Source organism: Labrus mixtus, chromosome 11, assembly GCF_963584025.1.
Source record: "Labrus mixtus chromosome 11, fLabMix1.1, whole genome shotgun sequence".
NCBI classification, from domain to species: Eukaryota; Metazoa; Chordata; class Actinopteri; order Labriformes; family Labridae; genus Labrus; species Labrus mixtus.
In genome coordinates this window covers 17,446,241-17,464,675 of record NC_083622.1, presented here as the reverse complement: position 1 = coordinate 17,464,675, position 18,435 = coordinate 17,446,241, and the positions used below count along the sequence as shown (strand labels likewise).

The 18,435-nt window shown below is 41.4% G+C and overlaps 2 protein-coding genes across 3 annotated transcripts; both read right to left on the bottom strand.

The window, feature by feature from the left end:
* Window positions 1-2,381: 2,381 nt before the first annotated feature.
* On the bottom strand, window positions 2,382-7,115 carry uts2r3 (urotensin-2 receptor 3). Of its 2 annotated transcripts, XM_061050394.1 has the most exons (3): window positions 6,795-7,115; window positions 2,895-4,818; window positions 2,382-2,853 (listed from the first exon to the last, which is right to left on the bottom strand). In XM_061050394.1, the coding sequence occupies exons 1-2, from the start codon at window positions 7,073-7,075 to the stop codon at window positions 4,083-4,085; spliced, it is 1,017 nt and encodes a 338-aa protein (XP_060906377.1). In that variant the 5' UTR covers window positions 7,076-7,115; the 3' UTR covers window positions 2,382-2,853; window positions 2,895-4,082. The 2 variants fall into 2 exon arrangements, with proteins under 2 accessions (XP_060906377.1, XP_060906376.1); XM_061050393.1 differs by lacking the exon at window positions 6,795-7,115 and having other exon boundaries at window positions 2,895-6,726.
* A 7,126-nt stretch (window positions 7,116-14,241) lies between these two features.
* LOC132983188 (serine/threonine-protein kinase pim-1-like) lies at window positions 14,242-18,070 on the bottom strand. Its single transcript, XM_061049421.1, has 7 exons — window positions 17,707-18,070; window positions 16,848-16,942; window positions 16,047-16,094; window positions 15,714-15,911; window positions 15,311-15,488; window positions 15,043-15,213; window positions 14,242-14,351 (listed from the first exon to the last, which is right to left on the bottom strand). The coding sequence occupies exons 1-7, from the start codon at window positions 18,068-18,070 to the stop codon at window positions 14,242-14,244; spliced, it is 1,164 nt and encodes a 387-aa protein (XP_060905404.1).
* Between the last annotated feature and the right edge of the window lie 365 nt (window positions 18,071-18,435).

Genomic DNA, 18,435 nt, shown 5'->3' with positions numbered 1-18,435 from the left:
GGTAGGAGCCTCAGTGTTAACCGTAATGTGTATGTCGGTTGATGTAACCTCCGGCCTTCGGGGCAGGCAGGCCTGAGTCTCACCTGATACTGGCGGCTGACACCGAGGTGCAAAGTCAGGGGACGGGATGGGGAGGAGGGCGCCTCATGGTGGGGCTGCCAGGGGTTGAACAAAGAAACACTGTGAGCTCTGAGGTTTCTGTATTTGTCGTCAAACCAGTGATTACAAACTGTTTTCTTTAATACTGTATTGGCAACATGAGCCCGTATAATAAAACTTGAAAGATAGTCTTTGATAAATGATGGTGGGATGTTACAGGAGTTTAAAGCTGGAAGTTTAAGAGAACTTAAAGAAGACAATTTGATTTCTTGGATATAACAGTAAGACTCAAAATGTTTTGCCTTAAAAATGCAGAAAAGTTGTGGTTACGTTTTCACATTAACATTATATAAGGTGCTCATGCAGAGAAATGATACAGTGGTCAGAGTGAAAGTGTAGGGGACAAAAAGTGATTGAGAGAGGGAAAACAGATGGAGAGATTGAAGTTTGGAGGAGGGCCGGCGGAGGAGTGTGTGGGGAATCTTTTTGTGTATGTCTGGGGAGAATGGGAGCCTCTAATACACCTCACAGCATGAATTTGGCGCAGGCTGCGGCCTCGTCTCGTCTGCACAGTGGGGTGTTTTCCTGAGCGGTCTGCTCAGGGGAGGGGCACCTGTAGCGGCCTCACACACTGGTCAAGAGGAGGGCTGACAGGCGGAGCGAGGTTGAAGAGGGGGGGGGTGGGGGTGGGGGGGTTACAAGGATGGAAAGATGCTTGGTGGTTCCAGGAAACGGACATGTGCTGGATTTATGAAATCCTCAGGTAGAACAGAGTGACGCACCCAAAAGAAAACATTTGTCTTTGTGTTTTCCCTGCAGACTTTGATTTTTCAATCTCAGGATGAAATCAGAAGCTTCTCTTGCACAGGAGGACTAAAGTTATGATTGGAGCAAGTCTGCCGGTGCTGGCATTTACCAACACAAACAACGCAAAGTTTATAGATCCTCCAGCCTGCCACGTGAGACAATATTTTCCATCCATTTGGTGAAGCTGACCAAACATCGTGCATTTGTAGTTTATCAAACACTGAGTCATCCCCGCCGACCTGAGGCAGGACTTAATCATCTGATATATTGAGTTTTAGAACTCAGACACCCAAAACCTGACCAGCTTGCGGACTCCGAAAATTGAAAAACAAGCCCTCTGTGCTTAAATATCCATGCTGCTGCTAAGAGTGTCCTTTTTGGAAAGGATTCATCTTTACACAAGCTACACCCTCCATCATGTGTCATTTTGGTATGACCCAGGGGTCCAAAAATCACTGTGTCTCATATGAAGGCTCATGATTTTGATCATATACGGTGCTGACTCTTTGTCTGAGAGAAATTCCTTTCAAATGGACAAATGTTCTGAGAGGGCCTCGGCTGTCTGTGAACGCTGGATGGCTATTGCATTAACTCCACAACAGAAGCACCCCCTGTGGTGCGAGCGCGCTGGGCTCCAGATAATAACTGCAGTGGGAACGTATTGCTCAGAGGCAGCAGGGCCAGGTAACTCGAAACACATGGCAGGCAGCAAAGACTACAGACGAAGAAATAATGGCATCACAGTGAAGAGAAATGCTGCAGCTCCCCTGGCAAATGCTTTTGGTATGAGTCTCTCTTGAGCCAGTTGGTAAAAGCCTTGCAGTGCTGCGTGCCTTCTCCAGCAACCCTCAGGTTTTCTTTTTACTCAGTTAATGTACCGACATGTGTGCACTTTATGTGCAAATAAATAAACCCACATTTGAAGGTTGCTTTCCTTCTGTTATTCAAGTCTCATTTTACATCAAGTCACTCAAAGACATAATTACCTGAGGATTATGTTCTCACAGACATTACTGAATGTCAAATCAAAACACAGTTACACTCAATTAACACAGCTCAATGGTCCTGCTGTGGGATTTGGCTGGACAAAGAAAAATACCTTGACCGGGATATGTCCCCTGAAACAGTCTGACCAAGCAGTGATGAATACTATAACTGGATGGATAAGAGCTACTTCTGTATCTGCTCTATCTGAATTTGAGTCGACATTTCAAGTCCTCATTTATTTGCATTTTTTTGAAAGCAGTGCATACCCTTTAAGGAAAATGTCTCATAATGTCTCACATTAATGTGCTGTAAGATTTGAATAACAGACGATGTGAACTGAATTAGATCTACACATAATTAAATGAAAATATAAATAAATATCAAGTTATTAAGCCAGCTGTTACAATGTTAGACGTTAGGAAGACATGATAGGGAAGTTAACAAAATACCTTTTCTTTATTAGCAGTCAGCAGTTAAGCAGTCCACCAGTCTTAAACCAGAGACATTAAATTTACGCTCAACACCTTAGACCCCAACCGCTTCTCCCCAGAGAAGAACACTCTGTTTCTGAACATAGCACCATTCTCATATGATACCAGTCCATCCACTTTTGTCCCATCAACCCTCTCCCTATCCTTCATACAAAAATATTTGCTCATCTGCGTCAAAGAGCAGCGGGGTCTGCGATAGAGTACAGTACAGCCTTTGAGTCAGTCAGAGACAGGACGCTGCTGCAGGGAGACACAGAGACACCAGCCGGAGAGTGTGTACACAAGAGCGGGGAAGACCCTCGAGAGACACTGACATGCTGACACAGACACACAAACACAAGACTAAGACAAAGTCAAGGATTAGTCTGCACTAAGAACCTTCAGATGATTGTCTTATTTAGCCTACAACAGAATGTACCACTCCTTTTTAGCCTCTAGTATCACGTTTTGAGTATTATTTCTGAGGTTTCTACTTTGTTTTCTTATTGTGTTTGTGGCTAATAGATACACGTGATCTTTAGTTGGGTTGTGTTCTTTTTGCAAGACCTAAAGGAGGCGACCTTGTCTTCTTTTTGGCTGGTTTAAGATCAAATCCCAGAATGAATGACATAAAGCACACTCTTTATTCAAGGTTATATATTATGCATCATTATAAAAAAAAAACAGGTACAATCAACTCAAGGCGAGGCCATGCAGAGCTTTGCATGAGTCAAAACAATAAAAAGTACATTTTCAAACCCAACATGCAGGCCGTGATTATAAAATAAATCTGTTGTTTTAGATTTATCAGGGTTCAGGAGAAGCAAACAAAAGACTGTTGACCCGCTCAGACATAATTTATTGAGTCAACAAACAAAGTGTCAGAGAAGTATCCCGTAGAGGTCCTGAGCAGACACAACCAGTTGTTCAAAAACAAAACATTTGAAAACAAGCAGAAGTGCATCAGGGTTTTACTGGAAATGATTGTGCACGAGCAACATGCTGAATAACTCGCCTAATACACTACACAGACGGATACAAATGCTCAATATGTAAACTTGGTTACTACAGCAATCAAAGACACACTTTGGATATGGCGACAAACATTTACAATAGGTTTGCAGATAATGCATTCTTTAAGGCGGCACATCTTACAGAGATTGTCTTCATGATTGTCAGACGATTGCAGCGAGAAAGAGAGAGAGCAAGTGAGGTCCACTCAAATTCACAGGTCAGCAAATACTCACATACTGACATTTCTCAAGTTACGCTGATGTATCTTACAATAAATATAGATCAGAGGAATTTACACTGTAAATTGCACAAATTCATTGGTAACGTTTTAATGCCGAAACATTGACCATGTATTTGTGCAGTTTAGACAATGTGCAGGAGATTGCTTGCAATCAATCCAGGAAATTACCCAATGTTGGTTGCCTAGGTCTTATATTTATGTTGTTGTGGTATCAAAAAAAGTATTGAGATTTGTTAGATTTTTACTAGTATCTTACAGAAGTTTAAAATCCTGGCATTATGACAACCCTAGTCAGACTTATGACACAAAGCATCAGTACAAAGTGCTATCATTGTTCTTTTTTCCTTAATTTACACACTAGGAAAACAATTAGTCTTTGGTGCCTATTGTGAAACTCACTAGGCTTTCATAAAAGGAACCTTTTCACACTCTTGTCATTGTCTCTGCTAAAAGAGAGACACACACTATTGCAGCGGGCTGCTCTTACGACAGAGCTGATTTGCTGATGTCATCGTCTGTCTGTTGCGTCTTCGTTTTCCAGTCAGCAGTGTGTAGAAAAATGGATTCACGCAGGAGTTTCCGTAGGTGAGCCCTGTGAGGATACGATTCACTGTCACCTGCGTCCCGACAGGAACCGTCCGCAGCATGTCGGGCTTGTAGAGAGGCAGCAGCTGCCAAATCCAGAAAGGCAGGAAGCAGGCCCAAAAGGCCAGGACAATCCCAAGGATGAGGAGCAGAACTTTAGGTTTGGGGGCACGGGGAGGACAAGCGGCGCTGCTCCCGGTGGCCCAGGCCGGCCTGGTCTGAGACACCCAGTACAGTCGGCCTAGAGTGGCATAGAGTGCTCCGATGGCCAGCCCAGGCCCCAGGATACTGGTGCAGAAGAGCACGCTCATGTAGGCTTTTGAACTCTGCTCATCCCATGCTGGCACACACAGCTGGCCCTCCTGGTTCTCCCCATCCTCCAGGTGCAGCGTGATCATCATAGGAAGACTGAGGGCCACCGCCAGCCCCCAGGCCAGACCTACCCGCAGCAGTCCCGAGGAGTTAGAGGAGGAGGTGTGCAGGGGATGAGCCACAGCCCGGTAGCGGTCTAGACTCATTGCTGTGAGTGTGAAGATGGAGGCGTGCATGGTGAGGAGGTCCAGGCTCAGGAGGAGGCGACAGCCCAGCTCACCAAAGGCCCAACCAGACGCCAAGCTGTCGTATACGATGAAGGGAGCAGTAAAAAGGTAGAGCAGGTCAGCGAGAGCGAGGCTCAACACCTGGAGATGAAGGGAGGAGGAGGAGGAGGTAGAGGAGATGGGGGAGGAGGAAGGCGAGGAGGTGTTGGCAAGGCAGGATGGTACAGGCACTCTCATTAGGCAGCAGGTCGGTCCAGCTCCACGTCTCCTCCTGCTCCTTCTGCGCCTCAGAAGGAGGCCCAAAGTGTACAGGTTCCCTGTGATGCCCAGCAGGGAGAGGAGTGAGAGGAGGGAGCAGAAGAGAGCAGTGGAGGCCAGGCTGGGTGACAGAGAAATGGAGGGAGAGGAGGGGGGGACGGAGACATTGGGGCTAACAGGAAAGGTGTACGGGGAAGGTGGAGGTAGAGAGCCTGAGAGGTCCATGCTGTTAATTGTTGAATAAAATGATGAAGTTTGAAGAACAGGAAAGTTAAATGTCTGTTTTCAGATGCAGAGAAAGGGAGTGGGAGAAAGTGGAGGGAGGTGGAGATGGATTGGATCAAAAAGGAAACAGAATGTGAAAAAGAGAACAAAAGGATTTTGTATTAGCATCCATCCTGTGCATCCGTCCTGCTTTTTATATTCTCTGTTTCTGGAGATTTCATTTGTAAGACACATAAGTAACAGACAAAAAAAAAAGTAAGCAGATTGGGATCCCTCTAACACAGTGATTCATATGCACGTGAATTCTGACAGCAGATACAGTAATAAAAGTCATATAAACATGTAGAAAGGAAAATGTCAGCAAAACCAGAATGGTTTATGTTTGAGCATGAAACCTGCTCTGTTTGGCACAGGCATTCCAGTTTAACAGCTTCACAGGGAGCCAGGCGAGCCTGTCATGGTTTTAGTAAAATAATTGGATTTTCAGGGCAGGAGGGCTCCGACTGAAGACTGTAAATCTCGATTTAAACCACCAAAGCTTGCTCCTCCTTAAGGTCAGCAGTTGGGCAGCAATCAGGTTAAGTGGACACGAGTATGTGTAATAAGTTGGAATGATTTGTATATTTTAGTGGAAAAAACATCAAATGCGGGAAGTTTTTGTTTAGATTTCTGGGTTGATTTTGTGCGTATTTACGCACCGGTGGTTTGGATGTGGAGTGGTGCATGGAAATGTGCCGACTCAGTGGACAGCGCAATGAGGCGGACATGACTGACGACTTAATTTAATATGTTTTCCAAGTTTAAAATGTAAACTGAAGATTTAGCCAGCTACAGATCGTCGTTTACTCTGCGTGTCCTTCAGTCGTGTTATTTTGTCGGTCGTGAGACAAGACTTTTAATACTTCTTCTCGCCAGAGACGGATGGGGTTCTGTAGACATGTAATCTGTACCGACATCAAAGCAGCCGCGGGGAGGCTGACAGAACCGGCCTGTGTGACACATGGTGACCCGGGCTGCTCCGGGGTTAAGAGCTACTGTTGAACTGCGGATGAGCAGCCAAACCCCCGCCGAGCCGCGCGCCTCCAAACCTCCACTGCTCACCGCGTTAGATAACAGCTGGGAGAAATCCGCGACTGGAGCTTTACAGTTAGGACATTTGTTTGAATATATTTCTATTTTATCTAAACTGTAATCATATATCCCAGTGTGTGTGTGTGTGTGTGTGTGTGTGTGTGTGTGTGTGTGTGTATGCATAATTTCTAATGAATCCTTAGTAATTCCGTAAGAATGTAAATTATCAGGACTTTATGTTGACTCACTTCAAGACTGCTAACAAAAAGTAAGAACTTTAGGTAACTTAAAAATTAAAATAAAAACCTTTGGCCATATTCACCCAAAAAAAAATTGAAAACTATTGAGATAAAAAAAAAAATTAAATTATTAAATGACGGCCTCCAGAACGGTGGGGCCTAAATCAGTACAGATTGGCTGTAACTTGAATACAGTAGACGATTTAAATGACAGATTGATTAACCAGTTATCCTGCAGATGTAGTTTCCATAAACTTACCTTAATACAGTTTCATCCCAGCCACTGTATAAATAATATTCCTTGGCTTTGTTTGGTGAAAATACTCTGTTCCCATTTTGAATTGCCTGATTCTTCAGTCTCAAGATGATAATAATTATTTCTCCTCTCCCGCAGGAGTTAAAGGCCAGAGTAACTTTTCCGTGCCGTGGTCTGTCCTTCTCAGTGCAGCTCTCTCTGTGTTTGAGGAGTGTGAGTCCAGCAGTGAGGAGTGTGTGTGAGTGGGAAGGGGGTGGGATGGGATGCTGAGTGAGGGGGCTCATCCTGCAGAGAGAACTGAATATTTAGTATTTGTTGGCCCGAACTGGGGTCCAGAGCAACACCAGAATATAAAATATGAAGCAATGACTTTGATAATATTCAGCATCTTCTCATTATTAATAATAGGCTTTAGACAGCAATAACAGGAAAGATATTTGAGTATCCGTTGGGGGTTGTGGTTGAAATACTTGTAATCTGTGTAATGAAAATGTCTCAGAAACATGTGAAGGCAAAATGTCAGTCATGAAAACATTCACTTCACGATGTCTACAGTTTGCCCTTTTAATGATAAGGGATACTGAGTAATCCAGTCGGTTTTTGCTGAGTGCTGTTATAAGAATTGAAAATAAAGATAAAAGTAATGCATGTGTTTTTAATAGTGTTTTATAGCCATGTGTGAGGGGGTTTACAGTAATTCTAGGTATGGTTTGATGGCTCTCTAATGGTTTCTAAACCTTTCATAAATCTCACTGTGAACTCACAGAAAAAGCCTCAAAGTCCATGAAAAATGTGTCCATAAATGGTATCTTAATATCATTCTTTGGCACAGTCTCAGGCGCTGTATAAGTCATCGATAAAGCTCTGACATTAGCTTCTGAAGGCAACATTTTTATTTGTATGAATTCTTAAAACCTGAGTTTATTCAGTAAAAGCACTTGAAGCATACTTCATCTTTTCATATAAAACTTTGGAAATAAAGAAGTGAGACACTAAAACTATAAAATGTTTGTCTGCAGGCTTTATGATTTCCCTTTTTATTTCCGTCAGCTCTAAAGACAATGTGTTATAATCAGAGATACTAAAACGAAGTCTTGAATGTATGGTCCAAACCGTCAGATTAAGAAAATAAAAAATATTCAAATAGAGAGCTGTGCAATCGTAGCACCTAAACATAATTATAAATAAAGGGCTAAGGAGGAATTTAAATGTAATGACCTGTATGGTGCCTTCAATGACAGTAGATTTGAGGTTCACTTTTTTGACTGTAAAGAGTTTTTTTTATGTAGGCCTACAATATAAATAGTTGAATTCACACAGACATTACAGAAAGCGCTTTTTTTTGTTTCTTATAGTAGCAACAAATTCACCAGTCTAATCCTCTATAACACAAAATAAGTCAATTAAAAGTCATGTTAGGTTTGTCTTTGACCCCTCTATTTGAACAGTTTCCTTATTTAGTGGATAACTGAAGAGTTTGAATGTTAAATTAAATTCTCACAGTTGGTTCTCTATGATTTAGTTTGTAGATTGGATTCTGCGTGAAGAACAGAGAGACAAACAAACTGCGGCGCATTGTTGCTTTCATTTCATGACGCTCAACAGTAACTAATGCACTTCAACTCTCTGACCCAATGTCAATACCACGTCGACTCATGTTCAAGCACACGGCGCCCCACACACACACACACATTCACACACACACACACACACACACACACACACACACACACACACACACACACACACACACACACACACATTCACACACACACACACACACACACACACACACACACACACACACACACACACACACACACACACATATACACAAGTGATTCATGTGATGAATCGGTGTTTGAGTTATAGAGGAAATTAATTATCCGGGATCATCGCCTGTATCAACATTTTTCCATGTCAGGGAAAAGTTGAACTGGTGGATCTAATAAGTGGCCTCTGACAGCATCACAGAATAAACGTCTCTTTCTTTCCGCAGTTATCAAAAGCAGCTCACAGTCGCCTGTTATCCACCGAGTTGTTTTTGGCCCGGCTGGCGTCATACCCACAGCTGTGGTTTGCCAGCTCCAAGAGGCTGAACAAGTTGGAAATGATTTAGTTGTGACTAGCCAGTAAAATGTGTAGGCTGTACGCCTCATGTTGGCCGCTTCATACATGTGCTGGCATACATAAGATAGACAGAGACAGGCAGTAAAGACCAGAGAGGGACGGCTGGAAGAGGGGGGGACATGCCTATCCCTGCGGGGTATGAGGAATTTGAACAAATACCTGGCACAGGCATGCCAAAATAGAAGAGGGGGGAGACGAGCATGGAGGCCTGAGAAGCCCAGGTGACCTTGTACGAGGGGACAAACAGGTAGAATCACGCAATGTGTGGTAAATGAGAAGAAGGCTTGAGTTCTTAAGTTGCAAAAAAACGTTAATGAGGTGATATCAGAGAGTCTGTGGGGAGGAAAGGGGGAGCAGGATAGGTTATATAGTGAGAAACCAGGCTTTGGAAATAGTTATTGCTCAACTTAAGCACGCATACATGGACCAAAAACAAAGTGTGGTCCGGGGCGCTGAGAGGGTCTGAGTACTGTGCTGTTTATTTGTCTCTGTCAGAACACATCAATCTCAGCCCGCTCAGACACATTATATAATATCTCATTACATTTACCTGAGCTATGGGCTTTTGTTCTACTGCTTTGACCTGAGCTGATCATGTTTCCCCTGTTAATTAGTCTGCATCCATCTTCATATGCAGATTCAGACGAAAGCACAGAAGAAGAACACTCTCCTGTGCTCATATAATGAAGATGTATTAGTTCAGTTTTTCTGAAGACAAAGGGTTGGCTTGTAAACACGGTAAACATGTTGCCTTTTTTAGTTTTTAAGTATATTTAATTGTATCAAATTTGAATGAAATACAGTTGTAGTTTATTTTAGGTTGGGAAATAATTAGTCGTAGTCACTAGGATGTTGTATGGGTACAAAATAAGAATGTCTTTGATTCCTGTACAGATTATTTGATCTCTTTTTGCACATAGGTGAAGATAACTGAATTACTTTCTTATCAGTTTGCATTTTTTAGTCAATAAAGAAATATGATTAGGAAAAATAAGTTTGCTAAGACATCATCAGGACTATAACTTTCATTTGTCCAGTATTTCATGGTTTGGCCTCCCTGAATATAGCGTTGTTGTACCCATTATTTTCATTATTGATTATCCTTTTGATTTTTTTTTCTCTTTCCCTAAATTAAAATTATTTTAAAGGTTTATTTTGGGGTCTTCTGGGGCCTTTATTAGAGAGATAGGACAGTGGATAGAGTGGGAAAGAAGCCACAGGTCGGATTCGAGCCTGGGCCCCCTGCTTGGAGGACCACATCCTCTGTACATTGGGCGCGCACACTAACCACTGCACCACCTGCGCAATAAATTTAATATATTTAGAAAATTAAGGAAATAGCAAAACAAATGAATTCATAACCTTTAGGTGACACTTAAATGGCTTGTTATGTCATACCAAACCATCAAAAGTTTAAAGGAGCACTATGTAGATTTGTGAAATTTGAAAGTTGGAGAAATGAAACAATTCTATGCTTTATTTTCTAAACTTAATACACAAAATGTATTCAAAGAAGAAAATGGGTCCCTGGAACACTGTTTGGGGCTTGAAAGCTACCAGGAGAGTTATGCTTTCACTGTTGCAGACGCCCCACCATAATGTCTCGCCTAGCATCTTCAAACAGTGCAGGGACCAGGGATTTTTTTCTCTGAGGACACTTTGTGTATAGAGTGATGAACATATATCACATAATCTGTACACATTTCTCTACCAAAACTAAATAGTGTACTTTTAAGAGGCATTTTGAAATCTGAAAAACAAAAAATTCATCCAAGTCCAGAGACCTGTGGGATAAAGTCTTTGAACAACAATGGCGTGCATGACTGAAAACCTGCATGGACAAAATATATTGAGTCTACTTTGATGAAACATGAACAACTGAATCATTTATTGACAAGCTTCATGATTTTCATTTACGCTTTGACAAAATCAGTCCTTGATATGTTTCACATTCTCTTCATGTTGAACATGATCCGGTAACTGTTAATGGAAGCAGAGCCTGACTAGGACAGCGGGTGTGTTACACTACGGTCTGTTCTCACATATTACATTATACTAATTGTGTGCATGTCAGTTCTCCATCACTCTTATATTTCTGGGGGTTCCACACCTCATGTGCTGGAGTATAATGGGGCCCAGAGGGCTCTTTGTGCTACTGTGAGATCACAAGAGGTCCAGCATGTGAAAACAAAACGGAGCTTGAGATCACACCCCACACTTCCTTCAAAAAACACTCTTTATTATTCTGTATATCTTCATGTATTTATGCAGCTCAGCCAAATGAAGGGGGCTGTAACGTGTCCAATCAGTGGGCAGTCACAGTTTGACAAACGGCCTGCACGTAAACATCATCAGCTCTCTAACCCGGCTCCTGGCTGTCCTTGCTTTCTGCATTCATTTAACTAATTAGCTCGAAACATATCGGAGCGCGCAGACTGATGCCTGCTGGTTGACCGTCCTCAGTATCGTCATCTTGATTAAAGGGGCGGACGTTTTCTTGTGTGTGACAAATGGCTGTTGGAGCAGGCTGATTCACAACTTGTGATGAGTTATTGAGCCGCCACACACACTGCCCCCCCCCCCCCCCCCCCCCCTTCTGCTGGTCTCTCTTTTTAGCAGCTTGATTTCTTAGATTTCTTTATTTTTTTGATAGTGAACAAAATATATTTGGGTTTGGTTGGACAAAAGGATATAATTTTTAACCACAGGCTCTACAAATTGGTGAAGAGAATCTTCTTTTTGATGATGTAAGAAAATAATCTTTGGATGAATCAATAATATTGATACTTGTTACTTACTTTACAATAGAAACCGATCTGCCAGGTTTGAGCTCAGAATATGACCCCTTGTCTCAATGAGTTACCGCTCAATAAAATAAAATAAAAGTTGAGCTTTCCTACGGGTTCAGCAGCAGTCTGGTCATGAGCGGATCTGTTTACCTGTTTAGTTTTTAAGCTTTAGGTCTTGTTTTAAGTGAGCATCTTTGTCTGTATAGTGTAGGTGATCTTTCTTCTGCTTTGGCCCCTGAAGTAAAACTGCAGCGGGGCAGACACACACTGAACCAATCTACGCCTACGCCTGAAATCACGGAGGATTAGATTTGGACCATGTGTGACCGTGATAAAATATGGAAACTGTTAGAGGACACCGAGCCTGAACTAGCTTTGCCATGTGCAGAATCAGATCAACTTTTTAACACGCACATATTGTATCTAATGTTATCAAAGCAGCAAATATCCAAGCAGCCAGCAGGGAATGGGACTCTTGCCTACTCAGCAGGTAGTGGTGGAAGAAGCCTTCAAACCATTGACTTTCACAGTAACAACAAAGTGTGAAAATATTCCCCTATGGAAGGAAAAGTGCTGCATATAGAAATGTACTTTAACAAACGTAAAAAGACTGTCCTCTGTTAGTGTAACACTCTTATATTAGTGAGTCACTATTGTTGAGGTATAATATGTAAGCTGTAGTCTGACTCCTATAGGGACACAGATCATATGTTTCAGAAGTTAAATCTTGATTTTAAAGCTTGTGAAGACAAGGTATAAATTACAAGTTCCACTAAATTGTACCTCAGTATGTGCATAAAGGTACTTAGTTATTTTACCCCACTGCAAGGAGGATTTGCCTTTGCAATTATAAACTCTAAATAGATGTAAAGTTTAATTAAATAGAGCTAAATCCTACAGAACCATGAGAGAAAAATGTCATTAATACCAATCCCATGTTACCTGCTCCAGCTTTACAAATAACAGTTTCTTTAGTGAATTATAAAAACCCAGAGCCGCTATTGTTTCTCTCCTGTCCTTTCTGTTTAGTATCTTTCAGCTCGTAAAACACCTCGAGGTGTGAAGTTGTATCACTTTAGTGTCTGTCACAGCTGCTTATTATAATCTTGGCTTGTAATTAGACCCTCAGACCAGGTGTGTAGCCCCTGGTCGCTGTGCAGCCCCCCGGTCTGACCAGCTAAACAGCAGTTTACACTGAAAACTTTAAAGGTCCTGAAATGAAGCACTGATCGTCTTCTTTAACTGCAGTCTCATTGATGGATGCAAAAAACACTGTTTCAATCTGCCCACTGGTGGCTCAGAGTCAGTACTGCATCCGGCATATTTTTTAGGGCAGGATGATACCCCTTCACACTGCTGCAGAAATTCCCTCTGAATTATCAAAATAAAGTCAGTAGGAATCATATTGAGTTTCCAAATTCCTTTTTAAAGTAAATGCTTCTCTGCCCTCTCTGAAAGAAGCCAAGAACTGCAGCTAACTAAGTGGAAATGATGACTCACTGTTTAGCAGTTGTCTCTGCTTTTAAGCTTCATTCCTTGTTAATTGTTTAGCACCAATACACCAAGTCAAATTCCTTGTATGTGTAAATGTACTTGGCAATAAACCCCTATTCTGATTCTGATTCTGATTCTGATTCTGATTATGACTCAAAAAAGTAAAAAATGACTTTTTTTCCCCACAATGTGTGTTTTACTTCTTGTTTGTTTGAGGTCTTGATTCAGCAGATGTACCACCATCTCAAAAGGTATTTACATTATACAAGTTAGTCCAGTCCCAGTGAGCACAGTTCACCACATAATAACAGTAAGCTAAGCAGTTTATTTATTTATATTTATTCAGTTTATTGTAGGGAGCTGACAATAAGTGAAGAGAGACAACGAGAAGTGAGTCAGAGAGAGATGGTTATGAAGTAAACTTTGCTTTGAAAAGCAGCTTTTGCAGTCATGCCAACACAGCGTGTTGTAGCAGCTTTTAGCCGCTCGGCCAGCAGTGCAACAGAAATCTGCATATTACAGGAAAAATAGGATTCAAACTGGCAAACAAAATAATTACCATTACTGTTCCTAGTTTTCCTGAATATAATTTTCATAATTGACATCCTGCTGGTGTTCTTGTACACCTCATCATCATTAACAAAGTGCTGCATCATCATGCCCTTCCCCTCTCACTTGCTCACCGCCCCCACCTCCCGGACAGATTTCCACAGGTCAATTACAATTAGGCAAGTGTTTTTTCACAAACACTTGTGCAATTTAAAATGACACTGTGTGCCCAGTTGCATTTATAATCAATGCAACTTTGACTGAGTTTACTCTCGTATCAACACACATCAAACCAACCAATAAAGAATATCCATCTCATATCCACCATGTCCACTCAACTATGGACTATGTGCTCCTATTTCATTTCAGTCCCTTTCAGAGCGAAAACCTGTCATTTTTACTTCAATAGATTTTTTTTAAATGTATTTAGGACTTTGTTTAAAATGTGACTGAGGTAAAAGGAAATAGGTGATAGGATGGAAGTATTTTTAGGATGAAGGGTGAGATGTTTTCAGCCAGGGGTGGAGCTGTAGCTGCTGGAGGCTGGCACGGTCTTCAGGGAAGATGGCCAGACACAGTCGGAAGAAATCCAAGCAGTCTGGAAAAAAGAAGACAACATCATTTTAGATCTTAGAAGAAGAAACAATAGACTGGTGCCTTCTCCAAAAAAGACTGTACTGACTGTTATCTGAAAACTTAGTATTGATAAGGAACTTTTAGAACCCCCAAACTTTGTCTTTCACTCTACTGCTGCTTCCAGCTGCCTGATTGCCCAGTTTAATAACCATTTAGCTGGCTGCAGTTCTACAATTTCTCTGATAAACACCAAATATCAGCGTTCTGTTTCAGCTGTGAAGCCCCTTTGCATCAGTCTCACGTTCTGCTTTCAATATTTGTGACAATGACTTCACCATATTGCACATTTGTAAAAGGTCTGAAGTCATGCTTTGTTAGTTCTGTCTGCAAGACAACAACCAAATAACTTTAAAAAGTGTGTTTTTTGAATGGAGTTTGGATTGACCATTCCTGATGCAATTGCAGGACATCAATAGAATCAGCGCTGGTAGGCTTTGCAACTCTTAGTCACGCAAATTTCTAAATCAGTTTGAAAAAATAAACTCAGGCAAATTCATTAATGGCTCTAAATTGAGTGATATGCATTGCCTTGTGCAAATTCACATTCTTTGGCGTCTTTGCATTAGCTTTGCAGGATTGTGTGAAAATGATTTTAGTTTTGGTCTAAAAAAAATTAAATTGCTGCTTTCTCGTTTAGAAACTTGATGCCACACCTTTTGATAGCTCATTATTGAGCTGAATTTTTCCAGTGATGTATCTCATGGTCCTAAAGGTTTGAGTGTGCAGCATACGATACAGCATGGCTCCAAGCTGCCAAACTGTTGTAGGAGCGGCCTTGTAAGACTTGTTAATGTCCCACTCAGGAGGGGCTAATGAGAAGGTCCCTGAAAAACATAGGTAAAATAGAATAAAGTAAGAGTTCAAGTTCAAACATTGGTAAAGATCACACAGACTATTTAATGCTAGAAATTAATATCATACCACTGTAAGTATGGTGGGATTTCTTCAGCTTAAAACTGCCACAGCCAAAATCAATTATTCGGAGGCGTTGGCCTCTGGAGCACAATTCCACCAGGACATTTTCGGCCTTTATGTCCCGGTGAAACACACCTCGTTGGTGCATATCGATGGCTGCTTCAACCATCTGAGCCATGAAGTTCTGACGTAGAGAAGGAGAGAGAAACATATCCTCTTATGCATGTGTTTAATAAGTAATAAATGCCAAAATAAAGAAAAAAATGTTGTCTTGCATGTCTGAGGTGGAAAAGTTGATGCATTCATTTTTTTTTAAAAAACGAAAAAAATTGTGCAATTGAATAAAATTCTCCAAATAAATTAGGCACATGAAGCATGTTATTTTAAATGTGACATCCGCCTCCAGTACCTTAGCTTCGTCTTCCTCCAAAGTGCCTCCTCGTCCATATACGTAGCTTCTGAGGTCAATGGAGGGAACCGGTCTTTCCATCACAATGATCAGCTCCATGTCCAGGTGATACCAGTCCAAGAGGCTGACAACAGCGCAATCTGTTGTTCCACTTGTGGCTCTCTGCATTAGAGCTACTTCTCGAGGGATTCCATGCAGCTGAGACACCCAAGGCAAAGAAAAAACTCAGATTAGCTGTCGTTGTGATCCATAAAAGGGAAACATGGATGTAGAAGAGAAGTTCAATAATCAGGTAACAGTGCAGACGATGAAACTGTTGATCAGTTTACTCACTGTCATTTCAAGATCCACTTCAGGTCCTTGAATGTGTTTGATTGCCACCTACAAGACACAAACACAAGAAATGTCATACTCATTGACTCCATTGTCCTTACGTAAGGGCTTGGCAATAATAATACAAATATATCATCAAAATAAATGTTCTGTAGTCATCAATATTGGTGTTTTTCCTAATTCATAGTTTGTTAATGCTTCCAGTTTGGAAAGTTTTCCTGTTATGACAAAGGCCTGAAGACAATAAAGTTTATAATATAGTTTGTTAACAGGTGCTTTAGATGTCTCTCCGATTTGAATGTCTTTTTACTTTTTAAATTTGAGTCAATTAAAACACTTATTTACAGTTTCACTAAATTACTTCTCCGGGACCCTTTTGGGGGCTACGAGCCGAGCTGCAGTTAACAACTTACTGCTCAGGTTTGGTTACTATTGCTACTGTTTTTATCGTTCACAAGGTTTTACTGGGAGCCATCCCCAATGTTAAGCAACCCAGTGGTTGAAACCAGTGAAAACATTTAAGGAGCCTTGGGGGGCTGCGACCCGAGCTGCTGAGCAGAGTATCTTAAGTATAAAAATAATAGTACTACTGGCATCCGTATTTTAAATTCAACGACCAAAACTGTTATCTAAGACAAAGTTAGTGAGTCAGTGTTTCCCCTACCATTATATTGGGGGGGGCGGCCCGTCCCCCTAACCCCCCCCCCCCCGATGTGAATTAAATCACGACTCCACATGAAGATCACTTTTCACTCAGCCCTAGTGTAAGTGGTGGAAAAGATACTAAAATAAGATACTTACTGGAAAACAGTCTGATCTGCGGAGGCCAGAATACACAGATCCAAAACCTCCTTCCCCGATCTTACACAGCTGAAGATATTTTGCCTTAAAATCAGCTACATGAAAACACAAACAAACACAGGCATAAAGATTATTCTTCAGATGTGAGAAAGTTGTTTTGATGTTATAACTATCTCTAACTCTCTGTCCTGATGGAATGTGAAGTAACCCTAAGACATGGTCAGTGAGTTAGTTGACCTGAAACAAACATGATTTTCACCTTGTGTTAGTCGCATGAGTTTGACTAAAAGATCTTTTGATACTTTGCATTGGTTAAAACCTGACCCAAGAACATTGAAATTCTGTCATATCATGGTTCAGAACATCACCTCGGGATGATGGACACCAACTCTAACAGATTTGACTTAATTGCAATTAACGGATGGGAAGGATGCTAAAATACCCACATCATGAGACTGCTTTGAAAAAGTAAAGTGTCAATATTTGTTGGGTCAGACTTTGTTGAAATGCTTGTTTTTTTATGTAGTTTTGATTGACCAAAACTGTTAGAACATAAGAATGCAAAGACGATATCAGTACTGATATGCTTTAGCAACACAGCATCACACATTTTTCTCACTGGAGTTGATTTTCTATTACTGATTTGCATCTCATCAGCCAGTAGAAATGTGCCTCTTTGCATTGACTTTGTATTTTATTCTATTATGCAAAAAAATTACGGGCTTTTGGTCTGAACTCACCTTTAAAATTCTGTCAAATTAATCTTTTCACAGCAGAAGACCAATGATTGCTTAAGCCAGTAAAGTGTATGCTCGGTATTAGAAATGTGTTGAGTAATACTTTTATTTCTGAATCTCACCTCTGCTAGTGTTCACTTTGGGATTTTCAGGATGCCCATCTGAAGAGGAGGAGCTGCTGGAGCTTTGATTCATCTCAGGCTCCTTCTTCATCTTCATCTTTTTGGGCAACTTTATACAGAGGCAGATCTTCCTCTTTGTCGTCCCATCATTGGTGTCCTTCACTGACACTTTCTTAAGTGTGCTTGTGGCATCTTTTGCTTCACTGCCGACCCTGCGTCTCTTGTGGGGTGCATCTTGATCAGCACCAGCCCTTCTCTTTACCCCAGTGGTGTTTTCCTGGTCCACCAACACTTTGGCTTTGCAGCCTTGCTTGTGTTTCTTCCTCGGTGTTTCCTTCTCAGGGCTGGCCTTCCTCTTTTCCATCCTGAATTCCTCCATGGACAGACTGCCATGTGCCTTGATGTGGACTTTTCGTCTTTCATTATTGGCCTTACTTTTTCTGATTTTGTTTTCTACGACATAGTCAATATAGTCAAGAGTTAATAAGTAGAGATATACACAAATATCAGTTTAGTATTCCATCTTAACTACAAACATTAAGAAATCACAAGCCAAGCCAAGTCACAAGGGCGGCTGTAGCTCAGTTGGTAGAGTTGTCACCTCTCAACCGGAAGGTTTACAGTTCACTCCCCAGCTGAGCAAGATGTCTGATGTGTCCTTGGGCAAGACACCTAACCCTGCATTGCTCCCGCTTCTTCAATGGCGGTGTATGAATGGATTAGTGTTGT

Coding starts and splice junctions, on each gene's coding strand:
- LOC132983188 (XM_061049421.1), bottom strand. CDS start 18,070: ATGGAAAAGAGGAAGGCCAGCCCTGAGAAGGAAACACCGAGGAAGAAA. Junction 15,489..15,713: donor TGGAGGAAGACGAAGCTAAG/GTACTGGAGGCG, acceptor TCTCTACGTCAG/AACTTCATGGCTCAGATGGT. Junction 15,214..15,310: donor ATCCCACCATACTTACAGTG/GTATGATATTAA, acceptor TATGTTTTTCAG/GGACCTTCTCATTAGCCCCT.
- uts2r3 (XM_061050393.1), bottom strand. CDS start 5,225: ATGGACCTCTCAGGCTCTCTACCTCCACCTTCCCCGTACACCTTTCCT.